The following is a 19,232-nucleotide window of genomic DNA, read 5'->3' on the forward strand; positions in this document are numbered from 1 at the left end:
TGAGTTGATGATGCCATCCAACCATCTTATCCTCTGTCACCCTCTTTTCCTCCTTCCCCCAATCTTTCCCAGCATCAGGGTCTTTTCGAATGAGTCAGCTCTTTTGTATCAGAGGGCCAAGTTCCTTAGTGTGCCTTCTTATAAGAACCACCTGAAAGACTTGTAGGTCCCATCTCGGAGCCATCTGAGTCAGAATCAAGCAGGAATCTGTATTTTTAACCAGCACCTTAACTTTGGACCAATATATGGAAAATGCCAAATATCACCTCCTCAAAGAATGCCTGTTGATCACTCCAGGCAGACAGAAGCGGGTTCCACTTCCTGCTGCTCTTACATTGTGTTCCCACCTCTGCTCTCTTACTGTCCATAATGATGCAGTGGTTCCTTTACATCTTTATCTTAAGAGGAAAGAGATTCAACCAAGTACCTGGATGTCAATAAATGTCAAGTAAATTCATGAAAGCTTGAATGGATGGGTTCTAGTTTTGGAATCTTCTTTTGACCACAAATCAGTATGATACTTCAGCCTTGTTAGTGAATCTCCCTGACCTCTACTATACTCTCATCTATAAAAATGAAAATATTGGTATTTGTGACTTGTTAGTGTTGAATTAGATGTTCATTTGTGAGTACTTGCTTCACTCCAAATCTTCGAGTTAAAATAATTGTATTCAATCAAAGCTAAGATAATATACTTTACCAATTTGAATTGTTTGTTTTCTGAGTCTATTATTGAGGAAAAATATGAGAAATGTTTAAGTAATGACTGTTGAGACTATTTAAAAGATAACTTAAATATCTTGGTAGTTCATTAAAATAAAAATCTGAGGAATAAGCTATATTTTTGAAAGTTATTAAGAATTTCAGAATATTTAACTTCAAACTTCTAGGGTTTTCCCACCATCTTCCATTTTAAAAGGAAACATGTAGTGGAATTTTGAATCAAATAGATTTTTATTGTACTTTGCATCCTTTGAGACATGAGTTGATTAAGGTCTTTCTAACTTTCAGTAGGATATTCTCAAATTTCAGATATCTTTTTTCTTTTGTTGTATGGCCACATGAATTCATATTCTCATTTATTTCTTTTAGGAAAGTACATAACATTTATCCTGGATCCTTTCCACTACACGTCAGTGGCAAAAAATCAAAAATTAAGCTTTCAAATATTTACTAATAAATTCTTAAAGAGAGTATTTTCTATCAAAAAGATGTTAACAGATTCTGACCTCATCGACGAGATTCATAGTACCTATCAATTTTTACAAGGGAAGCATTTGGACATACTGATGGAAAGCACAATGCAGAATCTGAAACAAGTTTTTGAACCCCAACTTTTAAAAACCACAAGCTGGAGCACGGAATATTTGTTGCCATTCTGCAACTCAGTAATATTCGAAATGACATTTACAACCATATATGGAAATATTCTTGCTGATGATAAGAAAATATTTATTACTGAGTTAAAAGATGATTTTTTAAAATTTGATGAAAAATTCACACGTTTAGCATCAGGCATACCCATTGAGCTTCTAGGAAACATCAAGTCTGTTCGAACTAAACTCATAAAAGACTTGACAACAGAAAGCTTAGCTAAGTTACAAGGAATGTCTGAAGTTGTTCAAAGAAGGAATGATATCCTGGAGAAATACTATACGCCCAAGGACACTGAAATAGGAGGTAAGAAACTTCTGAATGATAACTTGTCTAAAATAAAATAATTTACAATAGACCTTTGAAATAAAAAGACAAAATGGCGACCTTGAGAATTTTTATGCTCTTTCTAATTGGCTAATGATAAAATGTTTTACTCTGAAACAACCCTTTGTGATAATTGATTTTTTTTTTTTTTTTTTTTTTTGCTGAGATGGTAATGCAAGATACTTAATGGTGATAATGAGAAAGAGTATAACTAAGCTGCATTTACTCCCCTTATCTCTTCTCCCTCCTCCCCTCCCCCACCACACACACATTACATTTTAAACTATTCTCATTAAGCAGAAAATTAGACTTCAGAAGCCTATTGGTCCTCATTAGCATGCACTGATCCTTGGCTGGGTCTGTGTCCTAACATCTTTTAATTAGCACACTGCAAATCTAATCAGTGTAATAAACGCTATTAATCTTCCTTTTCACTTATTTTCTCCCAGCACATCATTTAGGCTTGCTCTGGGCCTCTGTGACAAACACTGTTCCAACCATGTTCTGGGCAATGTATTACCTTCTACGGAACCCGAAAGCTATGGCCGTGCTGCGTGACGAAATTGACCATTTACTGCAGTCAACAGGTCAAAAGAAAGGGCCCGGATTTTCCATCTACCTCACCAGAGAACAATTGGACAGCCTGGTCTACCTTGGTAATTTATTTTTATCTGTTATGAAGAAAAGAAGGTACCTCTCTGCAAACTCAGTTTATCACTCAAAGCTGTTTACCAAGAGGTGGAGGACACAGCTGCCTAATTGACATAATAACACCCATTTACATCAATTATAAATTATGTAGTTTATAGCTGTAGGTGCTCTCATTGCATGTAAACATTAAGGCCTAAGTAATTAACTATGTAAGGTATGCAAAAGGCTAAACCAAAGCTTTGCAATTATTTGGAAAAAAAAAAAGTTTATGCCTATTAAGTCATTTGATTCTGAGCATCTGTTGGTGTGCTAATGCTTTCCAAACACTGCAGTAGTATCTTAACAAGAAAGGTATTTGGGATTGAAAAAGAAAGTATTTCAAACAGACAGCTTATGTGTAAAACATACTTATTCTCCCCCAAAATGGTGTCTTTTTTAGGCAGAGATTAGGATGTCATATACAGCTTACAGTGTATGATTCTCCAAAACTTGTAAGAGTGATTTTCCCTGGAAATTTGCGATTTAAACATACTTGGGGAAGAAAAAAAAATGAAGGAAGAAAAGGAGGCAGTGAAGGAGGGAAAAGAGCAGGCTACAACTACAGATTACTTCATGTGAAATATCCATGTTTTAGAAAAGAGTCACTGTTCTATAAAAGATTCACGAGATATGTGTGGTCACCCTTTCAGATATGTTTGAAGTCAGAAGTGACTAAGTTGCTTTTAAACATCTATGTAGGTCTGTGTGCCAGTAACAATGAGCATTTGATGACAGTGGATTCTCCTTTCCCAGTTTTGATAAGATGACTGTCATCATGTGAGTAAATTTTAATTCCCAAAGTTAAATTCCTCATCAGCGAATTATTCTGTTTTGTTTTGTTGGGTTTTTTTCTGTATTGACCTTTCATCCTGTAGCTTTCTTTACACTCTATTCCAGGTCCCTTTGGACAAATATGTTTGTTGTTTCACTCCTTTGACAATGTAACAAGTATTTTAGCCCACAATAATCTACATTTTTTTCATATTTTTAAAATATGTTCCAGGTTCTTTGATGGGAACTTCTGAGAATAGAGGCCCTACAGGTCTTGATCAGTGTTGACCACCAGTTGACATTAAAAAGACTGGTCCAAGTGTTTGAGAGATTGTTCCCCCTGGTTAGGATAAGACCCATCAGAGGCACTAGCAGGAAGCTTGCCTTGTAGTGACAGTTGGCTAGCTTATTCAGTCATGCTGTTTTTAGCATACATTATCAAAGTAATTTTATATTTGCTTGGAGAAGGAAAATAACCCCAGCATTATTAAAATATGAACATTATTATATTTTTCTTTTTCAGAATTACTGGGGACCAAATGCACAAATGAGGCTTCCCTCGTAGCTTAGATGGTTAAGAATTTGCCTGCAATGCAGGAGACCTGGGTTTGATCCCTGGGTGGGGAACACCACCTGGAGAAGGGAATGGCTACCCACTCCGGTATTCTTGCCTGGAGAATCCCATGGACAGAGGAGCCTGGCAGCTATAATCCATGGGGTCACAAAGAATCAGACCTGACTGTGCGGCTAACACCCTTTCTTCAAATGCACAAAATTTGCATCAAGTTCTGGGTAGTTGTTTTCACATGGATCTACAGTATTTTCTGGGTAGAAGATTTATGGTTTGTATGAAGATCAAGGTTGCATTTCCCATAAATTCAAGTAATTTATATTGCATTTTATGAAGCAGATGATATATACCGGGAAATAAAGCAAATAAACTTTAAGGAATATGTGTTTGTATCCAGTACAATTTAGTTAAATTAATCAGCTCTCTTTTTACTCTCAACTTCTCACTATTCAAAGAAAAGATTATTTTAAAATTGTGCTATTAGAGCTGACAGGGCTTTCCAGGTGACTCAGTAGTAAAGAATCTGACTTCCAATGCAGGAATTGTGGGTTTGATACCTGGGTCGGGAAGATCCCCTGGAGGAGAAAATGGCAACCCCCTCCATTATTCTTGTCTGGAAAACAGCATGGACAGAGGAGCATGGTAGTCTATAGTTTATAGGGTCCCAAAGAGTTAGAAATGACTTAGCAACTGAACAACAACATTAGAGCAGGCAAGTTTAAATGTATTCGAGCAGAAGAAACGGCAAGTTCCAGAGCCATAACTGGGGCCATTAAAGTCTATCACTAGAGTAGAGACCTCATCATTCACTTATCATCAATGAATGGACCACCACCAACCCCAAATGCCTGGAGATCCACCTGAGTACAGACAGCACCTTTAGCAATCTAGAAGGTAGACTTTGTTCATCACAGCCTCAGGTACCAGCAGAGGCCAGTGTTGCTCATTACCAGAATTGAATCTTCTAGAAAATCCGGTCCATTTTTTTTTCTTTTTCCAGATGACTGTTTAATGCAGATTGAAGCAATTTCTTTAATATGAACAGTCCCAGAACAGATGACCTCTGTATCTAGTCATAACTGTATCATGGGTATCTCTATCAGAAGGGTGTGAACTCTAAGCTGAAAGGCAAGACTTACAGAATTAAATATTTACAGTGCACTTCATGGACTGAGTGTACATGCATCTTACCTCCTTAAGAAAAGAGTTTTATGTATTCTAAGTATAATTTCTTTAAAGATAGATATCTTGAATTTTTATTATTGTAAGAAAAAGGATCACAAGGATAAAAGGAATGCTAATTTATTTTTAAACCAGGAAGGAAAATTTTTATATTAGTAGAACATGCAAAGGGAAGGGAGTTTTTTTAAAATATTTTAATTTATTTAGTTACTTGCTGCGCAGGGTCTTGGTTGTGTCCTGCGAGCTCGCTCCTTGTGGCACTCATGTGCTGTAGTTGTGGTGCATGGCTTATTTGCCTGTGAGATCTGAGTTCCCCAACCAGGGATCAAACCCATGTGCTCTACATTGAAAGACAGATTCTTGACCACTGGACTACCAGGGAAGTCCCAAAAGGAGTTGTTTTTTTTTTTGAAATTTGTCCAAACAAAGAGGGGAGAGGAGTTCTTTGTATCTTGATTCATCAAAGCCAGCTGTGATGTGCACATAGAAGAGACCAGAAAATGTGAGCTAGAAGGTGATAGAGTTAACTATATTCTTAATTTCAGGATGAGACAGTATGAATGACAATATTAATAATTATTATTTTATTATGTAGCAGACTTATTAGCTTACTTCATCATCATCAAGTATTAACTTACTTATATACATGTAAGTAAACTCAAGTAAACTTATCTTATCCTCAAGTATATTATCTTTATTAATTGTTGGGTAACAAGGTGCAGAAAGATTCGTTAACCGATCTAAATCATACAACTAGATAGTGGCAGAGCCTGAAATTGATGTCAGGTCTACCTAATTTCAATGCCAATCCATGAACATTGTCAACTCAGGGAAAAATACTCTAGAAATATACCAAGACCTTGACCATTATATTTCACAAGGATATATATCATGAATTCTCAAATGCAGTTGGGTTTGAGGGTAAGGTTGGGGTTAAGAGGTTCACATTGTAATTTTGTGTTTTTTTCCTAATAAAAATAAAATTTTTATTTTAGAATAGTTTTAGATTTGCAGAATAGTTACAAAGACAATACCCGTATACCTCACACACGCACAGTCTGCCTCACTATTAACATCTTAGTGTGATGTATTATGTTTGTCATAACTGTGGGTGTTATTTTGAAAAAGCTCATTCATTATTTTAAAAAATTGTGTATTTTAAAAATTAAGAGTGTCTATAATTTAAACAGCAATAGTAAAGTTTAACAAAATCCTCTCTTCCAGTGGGGCTATACAGGAGGTACAAATTCCACTTCATGTTAGAAATCTCCAACTGGAGGAGGGGAGAGAGGCATCTCCCACAAGGTGTACACTAGAAATAATTGATGGAATTTTTTATAAGTAACATAAGGAGACAGTGGTCAAAAAAGTGAAAAATACAGGTTTAGATATTTATCAAGTTTTTGACTCGGCACAAAGCAAAGAGGGCTAGATAATATAATGAATGCTGGAAACAGGTGTTGCAAGGATTGAAAGGGAAATATAAAGAGAATGCAAATTATTGTACATAGGTCCAAACATCAACTGCGTAAGAATAGGATAAGGAAAGAGATGAGTGGCCCAGCAGAGGAGGGTTTAGGTTCAGAGTCATAGTTCTCAGGAACTTTCCTGGTGGTCTAGTGGTTAACACTCTGTGCTTTGAAGACAGGGGGTATGGGTTTGATCCCTGGTTGGGGAACTAAGATCCCATGTGCTTCTGCTTTTGGAATCATCTGCGGAGCTTAAAAAAGTACTCACACCTGGTCCCACCCTCAAAGGTTCTGATTTCAATGGTCTGAGGTACAGGCTGAGGGACTCAAATGTGCAACCAAGGTTCAAAACCATGAGTGTAAAGGTTTTCCTAATGCAGTGGTTCTGACGCCATTGGCCTGAGATGGAGTATTTTTTTTTTTTAAAACCACCTCAGGTGATTGTAAGCGTGCCATCAGAGCCGATACTTCTGGGACATCAGAAAGCTTAACACAAGTCCATGGTGTTATTACTTCAAAAACCTATTGTTCGTATGCATCCAACAAAATATTAATAGAAGTGTGGTATCTAGGGCAAAGTAGTTCCTGTCTACTTTCCCAGCTGAAATAGCACACCCAGCTCTGCCACATTGTAAGAGGCACGTTGACTAATTGAGTTAAAGACTAAAGGCCGTTATCATCTCTGACATACAATTCAAAAATGACATGATCATTGTCTTTAAATATTTTTAAAGGGCTGTTATATAGAAGAGAGATTCAAAATTTTTTGCCTTTGTGTATTCTAAAGGGAGGAAAATTTCAGCCAATACGGAAAATAACTTGCTAACTAAATGGACTTTCGGAATGCCATCATTGGAGTTATCCAATCAGAAATTTAACAGTATCTTCAGTAGGACCCTGCGGAACATCCATAATCTCTGTTCTCTTTTCCACCAACAGCAGTAGCCCAGTGTCCTGAGCAGAGAAGGACCTCAGTAGTCTATTTATTGACTCTATGAATGTTGAATTTATATTTCTGTGTTTTAGCAGTGAACCAAAAGCTATGTCTGCAGTGCAGAGTGAAAGTAGGCATGCGTACTGATTCAGATTTATTTTTAACTATACTTAAAATACACAATTCTTGAGCCAAAAAGTAGTTATTTGGCTTCAGATTATCTGATGATGATAATGTCTTATTTATTCAATAGCTTCTCACCTGTCTTGAAGGCAGTTACATAAAAACTGGCACACACATCTGTAGCCTCACTCCGTTTCTCAGTCTTCTAGAGCACTATCTGCAGAGCCCTCCATCCCCTTTCCTGTCTACCTTCTTTTTAAAGACCATCCCAGCCCATTTCAGCAGAGGCTGGCTGTTATTTCACTCCAGCCATCATTGCTATCCACCGATCACCATGGCTAATCAGATGGTGTGACAGTCTGTACCAATCATTAAGATGACCCAAATTAACAGCCTGGCCATGTCACAGTACATTCATTCCACACATCCAGACACGGCCTAAGTGTGAGGCAGAAACTTGGATGTGCTTGTTTGTGTTTGCATTGTAACATGCATTATTGATTGTCATAAGCGGCTTCAGCGCTTTAAATCTGCAAATGAGAATCATCTGTCAATTATTACAGCCAGAATTGAGATCTGAGGGCAGAAGAGAAAGTATATATATCTTTTTCTACCTGCATTTCTTTTTCTTTACCATTTTCTTTCCCAGTCACATTGTGTCGCTTCTTAGCTCAACATGCTCCTCAGCTTTTTGCTTAGAAAAGATACTTAATCAGAATATTTTTATATCCTACAAATAGAAACAAATCTCTCCTAGTCAAGTGAAGGAGACAGGGCAGGCTCAGAATTCCAAGTTCATTGTGGGAATTCTGCAGTCTAATTTCCTGGGGATACTGGTCAGTAAAATTCAGTTCTTCATAAAACATCAGCAGCCTTATTGTATTCACAATTGCAAGTGTTGGCACCTTGCAGTGGCTGGTATAAATGATCCTCCAAATATTTGCATTCTTGATAGCCATTTCTCTACAGTGCGTTTAGTAAGTAGAGGGTCCCATTACCTGCTAAATGTAAGTATAAATTAACAACCCATTATGCACAATAAGTTTTATAAAACATTTACAGATAGAGATCACATTTAATTAAAATTAACTTGCCTATGAAAGCCAAGTGCACTAATGATCACGATGACCTTTTATTACCTGCAGTCCCTTGTTTTGGCTGGAATGATTGACAGCTTGCTGTTTGGCTACCATGTTGAATTTCAGCTGACAAGACTTTTCATTTTAACTCAATTTGCCCGCCTATCACAAGCTGGTGGCAGGCCAGACCCAAGTCACCCAGCTTTGCCTCAGCAGCTTGCTCTAGTTCTCATTAGTACGCATTTATTCAGTGGAAATTGGAAGACAAATGCTTGAAGGCATGTGAACTAAGTATAGCAAATTAGGTTTAAAGACTGAATATTTATAAGTGTATGGAAAGTTTTTTTTTTTTTTTTTAATTCTAGAGCGAATTGAGAACTGAGTGCTAGCTTTGGTATAAAAGAAATGCAGATAGAAGGGGGGAAGGAAGATTCTAAGAATAACAATACTATCAGGCTTTTCTTTCCATTTTGGCAATATGTAAACTCTCTCTGACAACACCTTCTCAAACCAACCTGGCCCCTCTTTCGTGGAGTGCTTGCACAATGAAGTTTAGCACCTCGAGTGTGAGAAGGGGGAAAAAATGAGGGTCATGTTCATCTGTTGCTTGGTTATCCCTTGGTATGTTTTCAATTGCCTTGTTTGTTCGGCACTAGCACAGAAACAGATGTTGCTCTGGCGTGTAGGATAATTTACTCTACCTCCTGGTGCGGCATGGACGGCCTCCCAAGGCCCAGCTGGTCTGTCAGTGGCACTGGCTGGTGTCTGCTCAACTATGACAACTACAAGTCGAGGCTGCAATTTTTTTTTTTTTTTTTTATTGTGCAGTTGTCATTCTTCTCAACGTATAGCCCTGCCCGTGTTCTTCCTGGGGCCCGCAGCGAGGCTATGGCTTTTGTGTCTGTACCTTGTGACGCAGAGCCATAGCCCCCCCTCTCCTCTGAGGATAATAATGTTCATGACTTGTGTCCTCTGATGATGATCGCATGACCGCTCAGACCCAGAGCCAGCCTCATCTCAAGCACATAACTGGTACTGGAAGGTAAAACAGATTTGTCATTTGCGATCCAACCGCTAAGCCACACTTTGGGCTCCATTATTGTGATTAACTTCCGCCTAAGATACGCTTGCCCGATTGTCATTTGTGATCCTGTGGTGGCCGCAAGCTGCCACGCTTCCCCTAGAGCACGTCAGCCAATGGGATTTGACCGTGTTATTCGGACCGTTCAATGCTTGCCCCGTCACAGCGGCCAGCCCGCAATTACCGTGCTTTTGTATTTCTCCCTCTCGCACCCCTACTGGACCGGGTGGGTGCCCAGCTCTGATGCATATGTCAGCTACCATTTCACACCACAAGCTAAAATGATGCTGCGCTGCTGTTGATTCAGCAAGAGCCAGCGGCAGCGCATGGGAAGCTGACCCTTGCTTTGCACCATGGAAATGTTGGTCGCTGGTGTCCTGCCAGCTGAAATCCGTCGTGTCAGGCGCCTTGTGGCTATCTGCAGTAGAGTCCCCGTTCCAAAACCAAAGTTCTTTTCTGGCCTCATCACCAACAAACCGATTTGACTCTGCCTGATTATAATAACGAAGGCAGTCTAAAAGAATATGCACGGTCTCACTGTGCGTCACATCGAATCACCACACTGGCCACACAGAGCGAACCGCAGCCTCATTTCTTTAGACAAATGCATGCTTAGGGAAAAACCTCCTGGGAGAAGGTCCCGAAAGCTGTTAGATATCCCCATGCAAGCTGTGCATAGATTTCAATTTTCGGGAAATAACATTTATTTTTATTTGTTTGGCTGATGCAAGCCCTCCCTGAGTGGCCTGCTTCTATCATCTAATAATTAGTCATTCTACATTTCAGAGCTTTACTGAACACTAAGAAACTGGGCTCTGTGTGTGTGTGTGTGTGTGTGTGTGTGTGTGTGTGATTCTCAACTGCAAGCCATAAACACAACCATTTGTTACCATGTGGAGGAGGGAGAAAACGCTCAATTTGGAGCTCTTCTTTCACATTGCTGATTAGAAAGAATCAAGCTTTTTATTCTAGGACCCATTCGCGCTGGTGAAAACATAGTCAGTTTTGATTATGAAGGCAGAGATGCAGACCTAGACAGCAGCTACATGCTGATGTGCATGCTATCAGAATGATTTATGCAAATTATGCATATTATTCCCAAAGGAATTCCTCCTCAAACTGCCAGGATAAATTGCCGGAAATTAGCCATAAAATCTGTCGTGCTAGGAGCAAAAGGTGAAGGCCACTGGGAAAGCAAGGACATTCAGCTTCTGGAATCTTCCAGGTTATGATGGTGGCTATTTTCCCTGGATGCCACAGAGAAATCTGGTTTTCTTCTGAATACTCTCAAAGTATTTTCCCTTTGAAATTTTTCCAGCAAATGCTGACTCACATTTTATTTACAGCTAGCATAAAAGAAATTAAGTGTTAAGCTGTCTCAGAAAGCACTACTACAATTATTTTACTATTAACTGCCTAAGTGGATATTAAATGCCTAAGCCTGGCTTTGAAGGCATCGCTGTTCTTCAGAAGGTTGGTGAAATAACTCACCAGGGGTGTACTTTAACTGGGATACAGTTTTAATTTCCAAAGAGTGTACCCCAACACAGCTTTCCTGTCTTGCAGATCAATCTTTCCTACAAAAAAATCCTAATTAATGACTTTCTGTCCCAGTACAGCAGAGTTGTGTCTTGCCTGTGAAATGCCCCACACTATCTCACCCCTCCCCTCCTTCTCTCCCATCCAGAGCCCGCATCCACTCCCTCTTGCTGCTCTGATGGATCTGATTGGGAAAGGATTTCCCTGTCAATTGAAGTTATTGGTAATGAGCTTTGATGGTTAAATGAGAGTACTTTTCAAACGCAGTCGTATTTTAATAAAAATGATGCTTGCCTGTTTCTTTCAGAAAGTACCATTCTCGAGGTTTTGCGACTCTGCTCGTTTTCTGGCATCTTTCGTTTCGTTCAAGAGGACTTGACACTTCATTTAGAGAGCCAGGACTGCTGTCTGCGAAAGGGAGATTTTGTCGTCATCTTTCCTCCCATCTTACACCACGACCCTGAAATCTTTGAAGCTCCAGATGTAAGTAAACATCCAGCCAGCATCGCTCCGTCTTAGATGCTGCAAGCACATTCCTTCCCTCATGGTCTCTCTTTCTTTTGCCACCTTGTTCCAGAAAGAATTTGAGAGAGCTTAATGACTCCAGTTTTTCCATCCAATGGAAACATCATCCTATTTACTGAGAGGTTTTCTTAAGGACCTCTCTTTCAAAGGTTTTGTGATCTATAAATAAAAATACAGAGATGAGACTAAACTCTAGTTTCATCAAGTGAAATGAACATTGATACCACAATGGACACTAGTCACTTTAGGCCAAAATTAAGTCTTGCATGGCAGAGATGTGTTACAAAACCATGGAGGGCTAGCTGTTGACAGGTCACTTAGAGAAGAAACACTGGTAGACTGTTGTGCTAAGTGTTTCCAGTGTGGGCTTGACTGTCCCAGAGTCCGATACCATCACTGCTATAGTTAAGCTCTCTACTTTTTCACCTCTTACTAAAGGCATGTGCCCCTTCTTGATCAATTAGGATGGCACTGTGAACTTGAGATTGTAAAGCTGCTGCTCACGGGTGAAGCTCTGAGGGTAATTGTGTCATCTCCTTGTATTTTTTTCTGAAGCTGGAGTTAATGAATATCAAAGACTGGAAATTAATCCACCCTGGCTCATCCCTTAATACCACTTCAGAGGTTCAGCACCTGCATGCAAATTGCAAGCAGTCATCTTCTGCCTGTGCTTCTCAGGGAGTCAGGTTGTTGCTGCAGTGGTTTTTATATGTAAAATACCATGTTTCAAAGAGAAACTTCCATGCACTTTCTGAGCAGTTTAGAGCTGAACCACTTCTAAACCCAATTTCTAAGGTGTTTGACAGCCAAGCTGGTTTAAAATCTGGTTGAATTTTGAAAATTAATTAGAAAGGGACAGACTTCAAATACAATGACATAGTTTGCATTTATTTCATCAGCAAAGACAAAATTTCCTAAGTGAGGGGAGAATATATATATAGTTTCTGTGTGTTTCAGAAGAGGTCTTACTTAACTAATGATGGCAAATCAGAAGTTGGGTATTAGTGAGTGAATGAACATTGTGCAAACAACAAGCTTCATCTCCACGTTTGTAAATATAAAAAAAAAAATCCACACATAGTTAGATGTTCAATAAATAAAGCAAGTAAATAGCTAATCTTTGAAAAATACTTTAGAATTTGAAAACAGTTTCATTTTTATCTACAATTTTTCATTTAATTTCCACTTTGTGTTTCTATTTTGTGATTATTCCACTGTCATTAAATTTACCATTCATGTCATGATAGTAAAATCAACATTCAAGTCATCAACAAATAATAAATGTTTACCCAACCATAACTGTCATTAAGAATTTCTGGGCTCCTCCTCGTCTGTATCCCCAGCCTTGCCCCCATGAGTTAGACTCATGGATTAGACTTTTAGGAAGTTAAACATCTTATGGAAAAACCCAAACAAAATTTTTTGTCAACCCAGTATCAAAGGTAAACATTGGAAATGTGCTCAATTATGTTTTTTCTGTACAATGCTAAATAGCAACCCCCAAACTATACATAATAAATAGTAGTCAGAAGGCTTTGCCTCATACTAAATTGGTGGGAAGAACAAAACTGCAGTACTGTGAACCCCGAGTTAGCATCATTAGGACAGCTCTAACTTGACTTGATGAGCATTCTGTACTATTTACCAGACTTAAACTTAGTCAGTTATGCCTGACTAATGTTAAAATCAACTAGCTAATTTTTGTTGTGATATTGTTCCCTTGAAATTAGTTGTGGAATGGTGAAATGTGATAGCTACTGGCACAGAAAAAAAATGGTATGGGGCAGAACCAATTTTATATGTTTGGCAAAGTCTTACATAATCATTCATTCTATAAATGTTTACTGAGCACTCACTCTTCTCAGGCTCGTGGGTTGATTTCTATTGCACTTAATAACTTAGGATAACAATAAGTAGATGCTGTTGATGCTCATAGAACAGATGCCCATTCCTAAAACCATCATGTGCCAAGAGTAAGAAAAGAGAAGAAAATTCTGGAAAGTTCTGTCCTTGGTTATTTGTCACTGACAGCATTGTCCCAGGAGCTTATCAAAGGCTCATATTCCTCACTGCCTGACTTTGGTACCCTACAGATATAGGAAGACCTGGCTTTCCTTAGATACAGAAAACAACCACTAGCTGTTAGTCCAAAATCATGGAAAAGACGAACTCCAGATATAAGTACAGTTATTCTTGGAGAACGTGGAGACTGAGAATCTTCAGCAAAAGATGGGTTGCTCCCAACCAGTGAGGCATGGTTTCAGGATGTTCAAGCCCAAGAGACCCTAGAATATTCTAAAAGCAGGGCACCTCTTTCCTCACACATCTGTCTATTGTTTAATGTCCCTCTTGACTTGTCTACCGAGAGACTCCAGTTGACTTCACAAGACTCTCTCTTAGTCACCATCTTTGACAAGGTCCCTGATTTCCACATCATTCCTCAGAGAATCTGCCACTGCTCCCTCTGGCCTATGTAGTCTGTGTGAGGGGGCACAGCCCACGGTATCTTGCAGTGACTTGTTTACTCATGTGCCCATATCCTATAAGTTCTTAGAGCAGAGAGAGCCTGTCCTCAACCTTCTCTGATTTCTCAGTGCCTGGCACTCAGGAGGGTACCCATAGAAGGAAGCAAATAGGAAGTGCTGAGATGGGTGAGTGTTCCGAAAGTGAAATTATACTTCAGTTAAAATGTTAAATCACTGCAGAGACCACACACTCAAATGTATCCTGGGCCTAATTAGATCCAATAGATAGGGTGGCTTGTGTGTAAATATTGCAATACCATTGGGAGTGGTAAAAACGATCATTTGGCTGCTTCTGAACCAACCCTCAGTTCTTATAAGCACATAGACCTGATGTAATCAAGTCATTTTTATTATTAGTTTTTTAAACTTCAAAAACAGACTTTTGGGTGAAAGTTAAAATTTTTAAATGTTTGGAAAAATTAAGTCTGAACACAATGTGGGCTAAACAAAAAATGTTTGGATACCTAATTGGGCCTATAAGCTACCAGCGTGTAACCTGTACCAAGAATTATTTTTCCCTAAATGTGGGTTCCTTAGCTTATTGTGATGTTAGCCTGTCAGGTGGCACATGCTGATGTGGGAAAACAGATTGGCAAGTGAAATTTAAAACAGTGGGCGAGAACAAAGGAAACCCCCCCCTTCCCAGTTCTTTCTTCTTCCTTCTTTATCCATCTAAATGCCACCCAAGAAAGTCTGGATGATCTCTTAATTAACTCGGAATGGGTACCTTTTTAAATGGGTACCTTTAAAATTTTCTGGAAGCTTCCTCAAATTTATGTCAATTGTCAACCAGAATTCTAGCCACTGGCTTTCAAGTAATTAGTAAATGGTGATGATTACTTTTCTGGCAAAATGAAGCATCCAAAAGTAGAGCTGTGGAGAAGACCAAATGTATTGGTTGGTTTCTCTGTGGAGGTGCTAAGGTATAAAGGGAAGCTGGCCCATAGGAAGAAAGAGCCAACGTTTTAGATGGTGATGCATTTCTATAACCAAATAGCCTCTAAAGAAAGACACAGTGAAACAAAGTAATTACAAAGCCATTGGAGTACCCCCTACCAACCCCAAAGCTCTGAGTTAATGTCATACAAGCCTTCCCAGTCTACTTCTCAGGGGCGCAGGGATTAAAAAATGATAAATGAGTTTGAAAGCCCTTGAAAAAATTCTAAATTACTGTAAAAATTGTTTCATCAATATTCTTCAGATTATTGTCACTGTTATTAAAATACACAGATCATGACAAATGTGAAAACAGTCTCATGATTTTGTGTCTCTCAAACTGGAATATAGATTGTGCCATTAGTACATTTCAACAAAATAAACCTGTATTGAGCATCTACTATCCAGAAAGCACATTGATGTGCATAATGGGTGATATAGATATATCAAAGGCCCCTGTCCTTAAGAGCTTATTATTTAGGGATTAGTCCTTATGATGCGGCTGTGTTCTTATAACCACATGCTCCGTGTTGAGAGGATTTCTGCTCCGCTAGTGAACTGGCACTTGCATTCCTACCATATTGGAACCAGCAATGTGCTGGCAAACCAGCACTCTGCAAAACCCTGATTTTGTCAATTGTCATGGTGTAAACGCTCTCATCTTCACTGATTTCCTGCTACCAACGTGAAGACCCTGAACACAGTGTGGGGAAGAGATGTGTACCCTCTCTTACTGGTATAAACTGGCCACAGCGCACCACTGATTGGAATCCAAGTCACGGAGATAAAAAAAGAAATCTCTGTACTTAGTCATCTTGCTCCCAGGAGGTCTGGCTATAAACCAGGGCAAGTGTGCAGCCTCTTAGTCATACATTCAAAATAGTGACAGTTTTTATTTCTAGAAAGTCATATCTTTTATCTAATCCAGATTCCTAAACCCAAAATGATGAATTGAGTGACTACAAGAGCTGATCATATGGATTTGAACACCTATAACTACTCCAACAAGACTATGTTTTATGTCTTTTACTTTTTAAAAATATTTTCATGGCCACACCACACAGCATGTGGGGTCTTAGTTCTCCAATCAGGGATCAAACCCACACCCCTGCATTAGAGGCATGGAGTCTTAACCACTATTAACCACCAGGGAAGTCTCTATGCCTTTTTAAACTTTAGTACTTCCTTCACATGCTGGAAATGCTTAAAAAAAAAAAAAAGCTGTTGACTTGAACTAAACATAAAATTTGGAGAACTCAGATTAGGGTGTTATGCAATGTTCCTCAGTCACTCAGACCCAAAATTCTTCTCTATCCAGGAAATTGTATCGTCTACCCAATCTTTATTTCTAGCGCTAAATAGTATACCACTTTCTATTTGTAAACATTTTCTATTTGAATATTCATCTACTCTTCATTCTTCCCATCTTTATTTACTCATTCAATATCTCTGTTTTCTTCAAAAGCTTGAAGATTGCTTTTAAAATATACTTTATTGTCATGTATTTATTCATTAATTCAACAAACATACATAGAACCTCACTATGTGCATAGCACTCCGGTGGGGACTTTGAAAGTATAGAGATAAATAAGACAGTGTGACGAGTCTCATCTCTTGGGAGTTCTTGGCTCTGCCATCTCCTGTGGGTTAGCTTCGTCTTCAGCCTGGTGACAGAATCGCTGCAGCCTTGCAGGGATCTTATTCTCATCTATCCAGATCCAGAGTAGGAAGAGTGGGGAACCGTTTCACTACATTTTTCCTTCTTCATGAGAAGGGACATTCTCCCAGATGGCCCCACAGACTCTTCACCTGTAGCCCTGAGAGACTGGTTCACACACCCTGTCCGGAATCAGTCAGAGGCCAGAGCAACATGGTCACCATGATGGGTGCCTCAATAGGTCACACAGAAGAATGATGATGGGGAGCAACCAGTGGAGGAGTAGACAATCAGCAGAGGAGCCGTGGGGAATCTCGGTGCCTAATGCTTGTCTCTCAGGATTGTTCTCTTCTCATCCATTGAATAATACTGCATTTAACGGTCCCTTAATTGTGTAGCACTGAACTGTTATGGCAGTGTACTGCCATGTGATGGATCCTATTTTCATCGTGTTCCTGATCAAAGATCACGGCATCTCAAGCTTCCTGACTTTTTGTTCTATGTCGCTGTGACCTCAGAATCTCTGAAGTGAGACTATTACACCCCTTCTTTTATTAAAAAAAAAAAAAACAGACTATACTTCTAGCAGCTGTCACAAGCCCTTCCTAATAACATGGAACCTGCTCAGGTTCTCCATGTCCTGGCAAAGGAAGACAGACTGAAAAGAAATTTTACACAAAAAGCTATTTATGGGGACTTCCCCGGCAGTCCAGTGGTTAAGACTTCACCTTCCAATGCAAGGGATGCAGGTTCAATCCTTGGTTATGGAGCTAAGATCCCACATGCCTCATGGCCAAAAAAAAAAAACAAACCACCATAAAACAGAAGCAGTATTGTAACAAATTCAATAAAGGTTTTGAAAATGGTCCACATTAAAAAAAAAAAATTGCTATGTATGCCCATATTGCCTTTGAGCTTGATGGTAGCCACAGAACAAAAGAAATTGGCCTTTTCCTTTCTTGGTCCATAATATAAACAACTAGGAATTTCTTTGATATTTATTGTGAGGAAATTGACTGGGAGGTGATGGAAAATTGGACGAGTGATATTACTGATTGACTAGAAGTCTGAGGGAGCTGCATGTGCACTCGCTGAAGGTGGCAGGGGAGAAGGAAGATTTAGGCATTTTTTTGTTGGTCACTGTGGCTTCTCAGCTGTATATCCATGTATACAAAAGAAAATCAAGATGCCGTAACAGTGTCTGGCTTATTTATGATATCAGCATACTATGAAGTCGTAACTCAAACTAAATTTTCGTTCTGTATATTCTGACTTAAACTATGAGACTGACTGCAGTGAGAGCTTTTCAAATGTAAAAGTGATATCCACTGGTTTGGCCTAGGCAAAAAAACTCTTGAGAAGAGCACGATCTTAGATTGGTCACTGAGAAGGAGGAAGCTGCAGTATTGAACTCAGGCAGGCAGGCCTGGGCTCCAGTAACAAAAAAAGATTTACTGAGATACAGTGCCAAGTTGTAATTCCATCTCTAGTAACAAAGTCGATGTCCACAGAGAATGTCCTTATCCATGCTCCAAGGATGGACAGGTATTTATAGGTTAGCACTGGTAGATCCTATTCAGATATATCCCAGAACTATCTATGGCAAAATATGCTTGCATTCTGATGCAGATTAATTTTCCCATTATGATCTCATCAGCTTGCAAGTTTAGGGGGCAGGGGTGGAATAGAAACTACCCAAGATGTGTTTTAAAAGCTTAATTAGTTATCAAAATCAGTATCCTAGGTAAATGAGGGTAAAACCAATACTTTTAAAGGAAATGGTTTCACTGACATGAATATTGGCGTTGAGCGAGAAAATTAGATCATTTGTGATAGAGTCAGAATCTATCTGTACTGTGGGGTTTTTGCTATAATCTGAATGCCTTCGGTCTGACCTGCTTCTTTGCCTCTGGCTTCATAGTTCATGGCAAAGTTGTGTGCTGAGCAGGTCTAATGCTAATGAGCATGGCATACAGGACAGACTTGGTCTTGTCATGCATGCCATGTGCATTAATCTAATCAATGGTTTAATTTACCATGGGCTGAAATAAGGTCGCTCAGTGTCCTCTCAGAAACTCAACTGAGAGTAAATTAAGATGGCGGACCAAACACCTTCCATAAACCAGTCCCATAATTTTCTGTAACAAATAATATTACTTGTTTATGAAAACATATCAGAAACCAAAAGAGTTAACCCAAGGAACACTCATTCTAAAGAGAACTGTCATAGAAGAAAGTCAATAAAACATCAAAAAGCAATCCAGACAGACTTTGTATCTTAGTGCTCTTCTTTTCTAGTGCTTAATGTGAATCTTATTATTTCATATGTTTCATCCAAACATGAATCCTAAACTCATCCTACTTGTCCATCTGTAGCAGCCTCTCTGCTGCTGCTGCTAAGTCGCTTCAGTCGTGTGCGACCGCATAGACAGCAGCCCACCAGGCCCCT

General features: G+C 39.1%; 1 protein-coding gene across 4 annotated transcripts in view; it reads left to right on the forward strand.

Moving 5' to 3' along the window:
- Positions 1-19,232, forward strand: part of CYP7B1 (cytochrome P450 family 7 subfamily B member 1) — a 174,304-nt gene that overhangs the window by 148,512 nt on the left and 6,560 nt on the right. For 2 of the 4 annotated variants that reach the window (XM_086336812.1, XM_086336809.1), the window contains 4 exons: positions 1,093-1,680; positions 2,151-2,357; positions 11,289-11,363; positions 11,448-11,623. In XM_086336812.1, the coding sequence (XP_086192938.1) occupies positions 1,093-1,680; positions 2,151-2,357; positions 11,289-11,363; positions 11,448-11,623 (1,046 nt within the window). The remainder of the gene's footprint in view (positions 1-1,092; positions 1,681-2,150; positions 2,358-11,288; positions 11,364-11,447; positions 11,624-19,232) is intronic. The other 2 variants (XM_086336813.1, XM_086336811.1) reach the window with 1 other exon arrangement.

Source organism: Bos grunniens, chromosome 14 (genome assembly GCF_055505025.1).
Source record: "Bos grunniens cultivar Pamir isolate PY7600 chromosome 14, Bosgru_T2T1.0, whole genome shotgun sequence".
Lineage (NCBI taxonomy): Eukaryota > Metazoa > Chordata > Mammalia > Artiodactyla > Bovidae > Bos > Bos grunniens.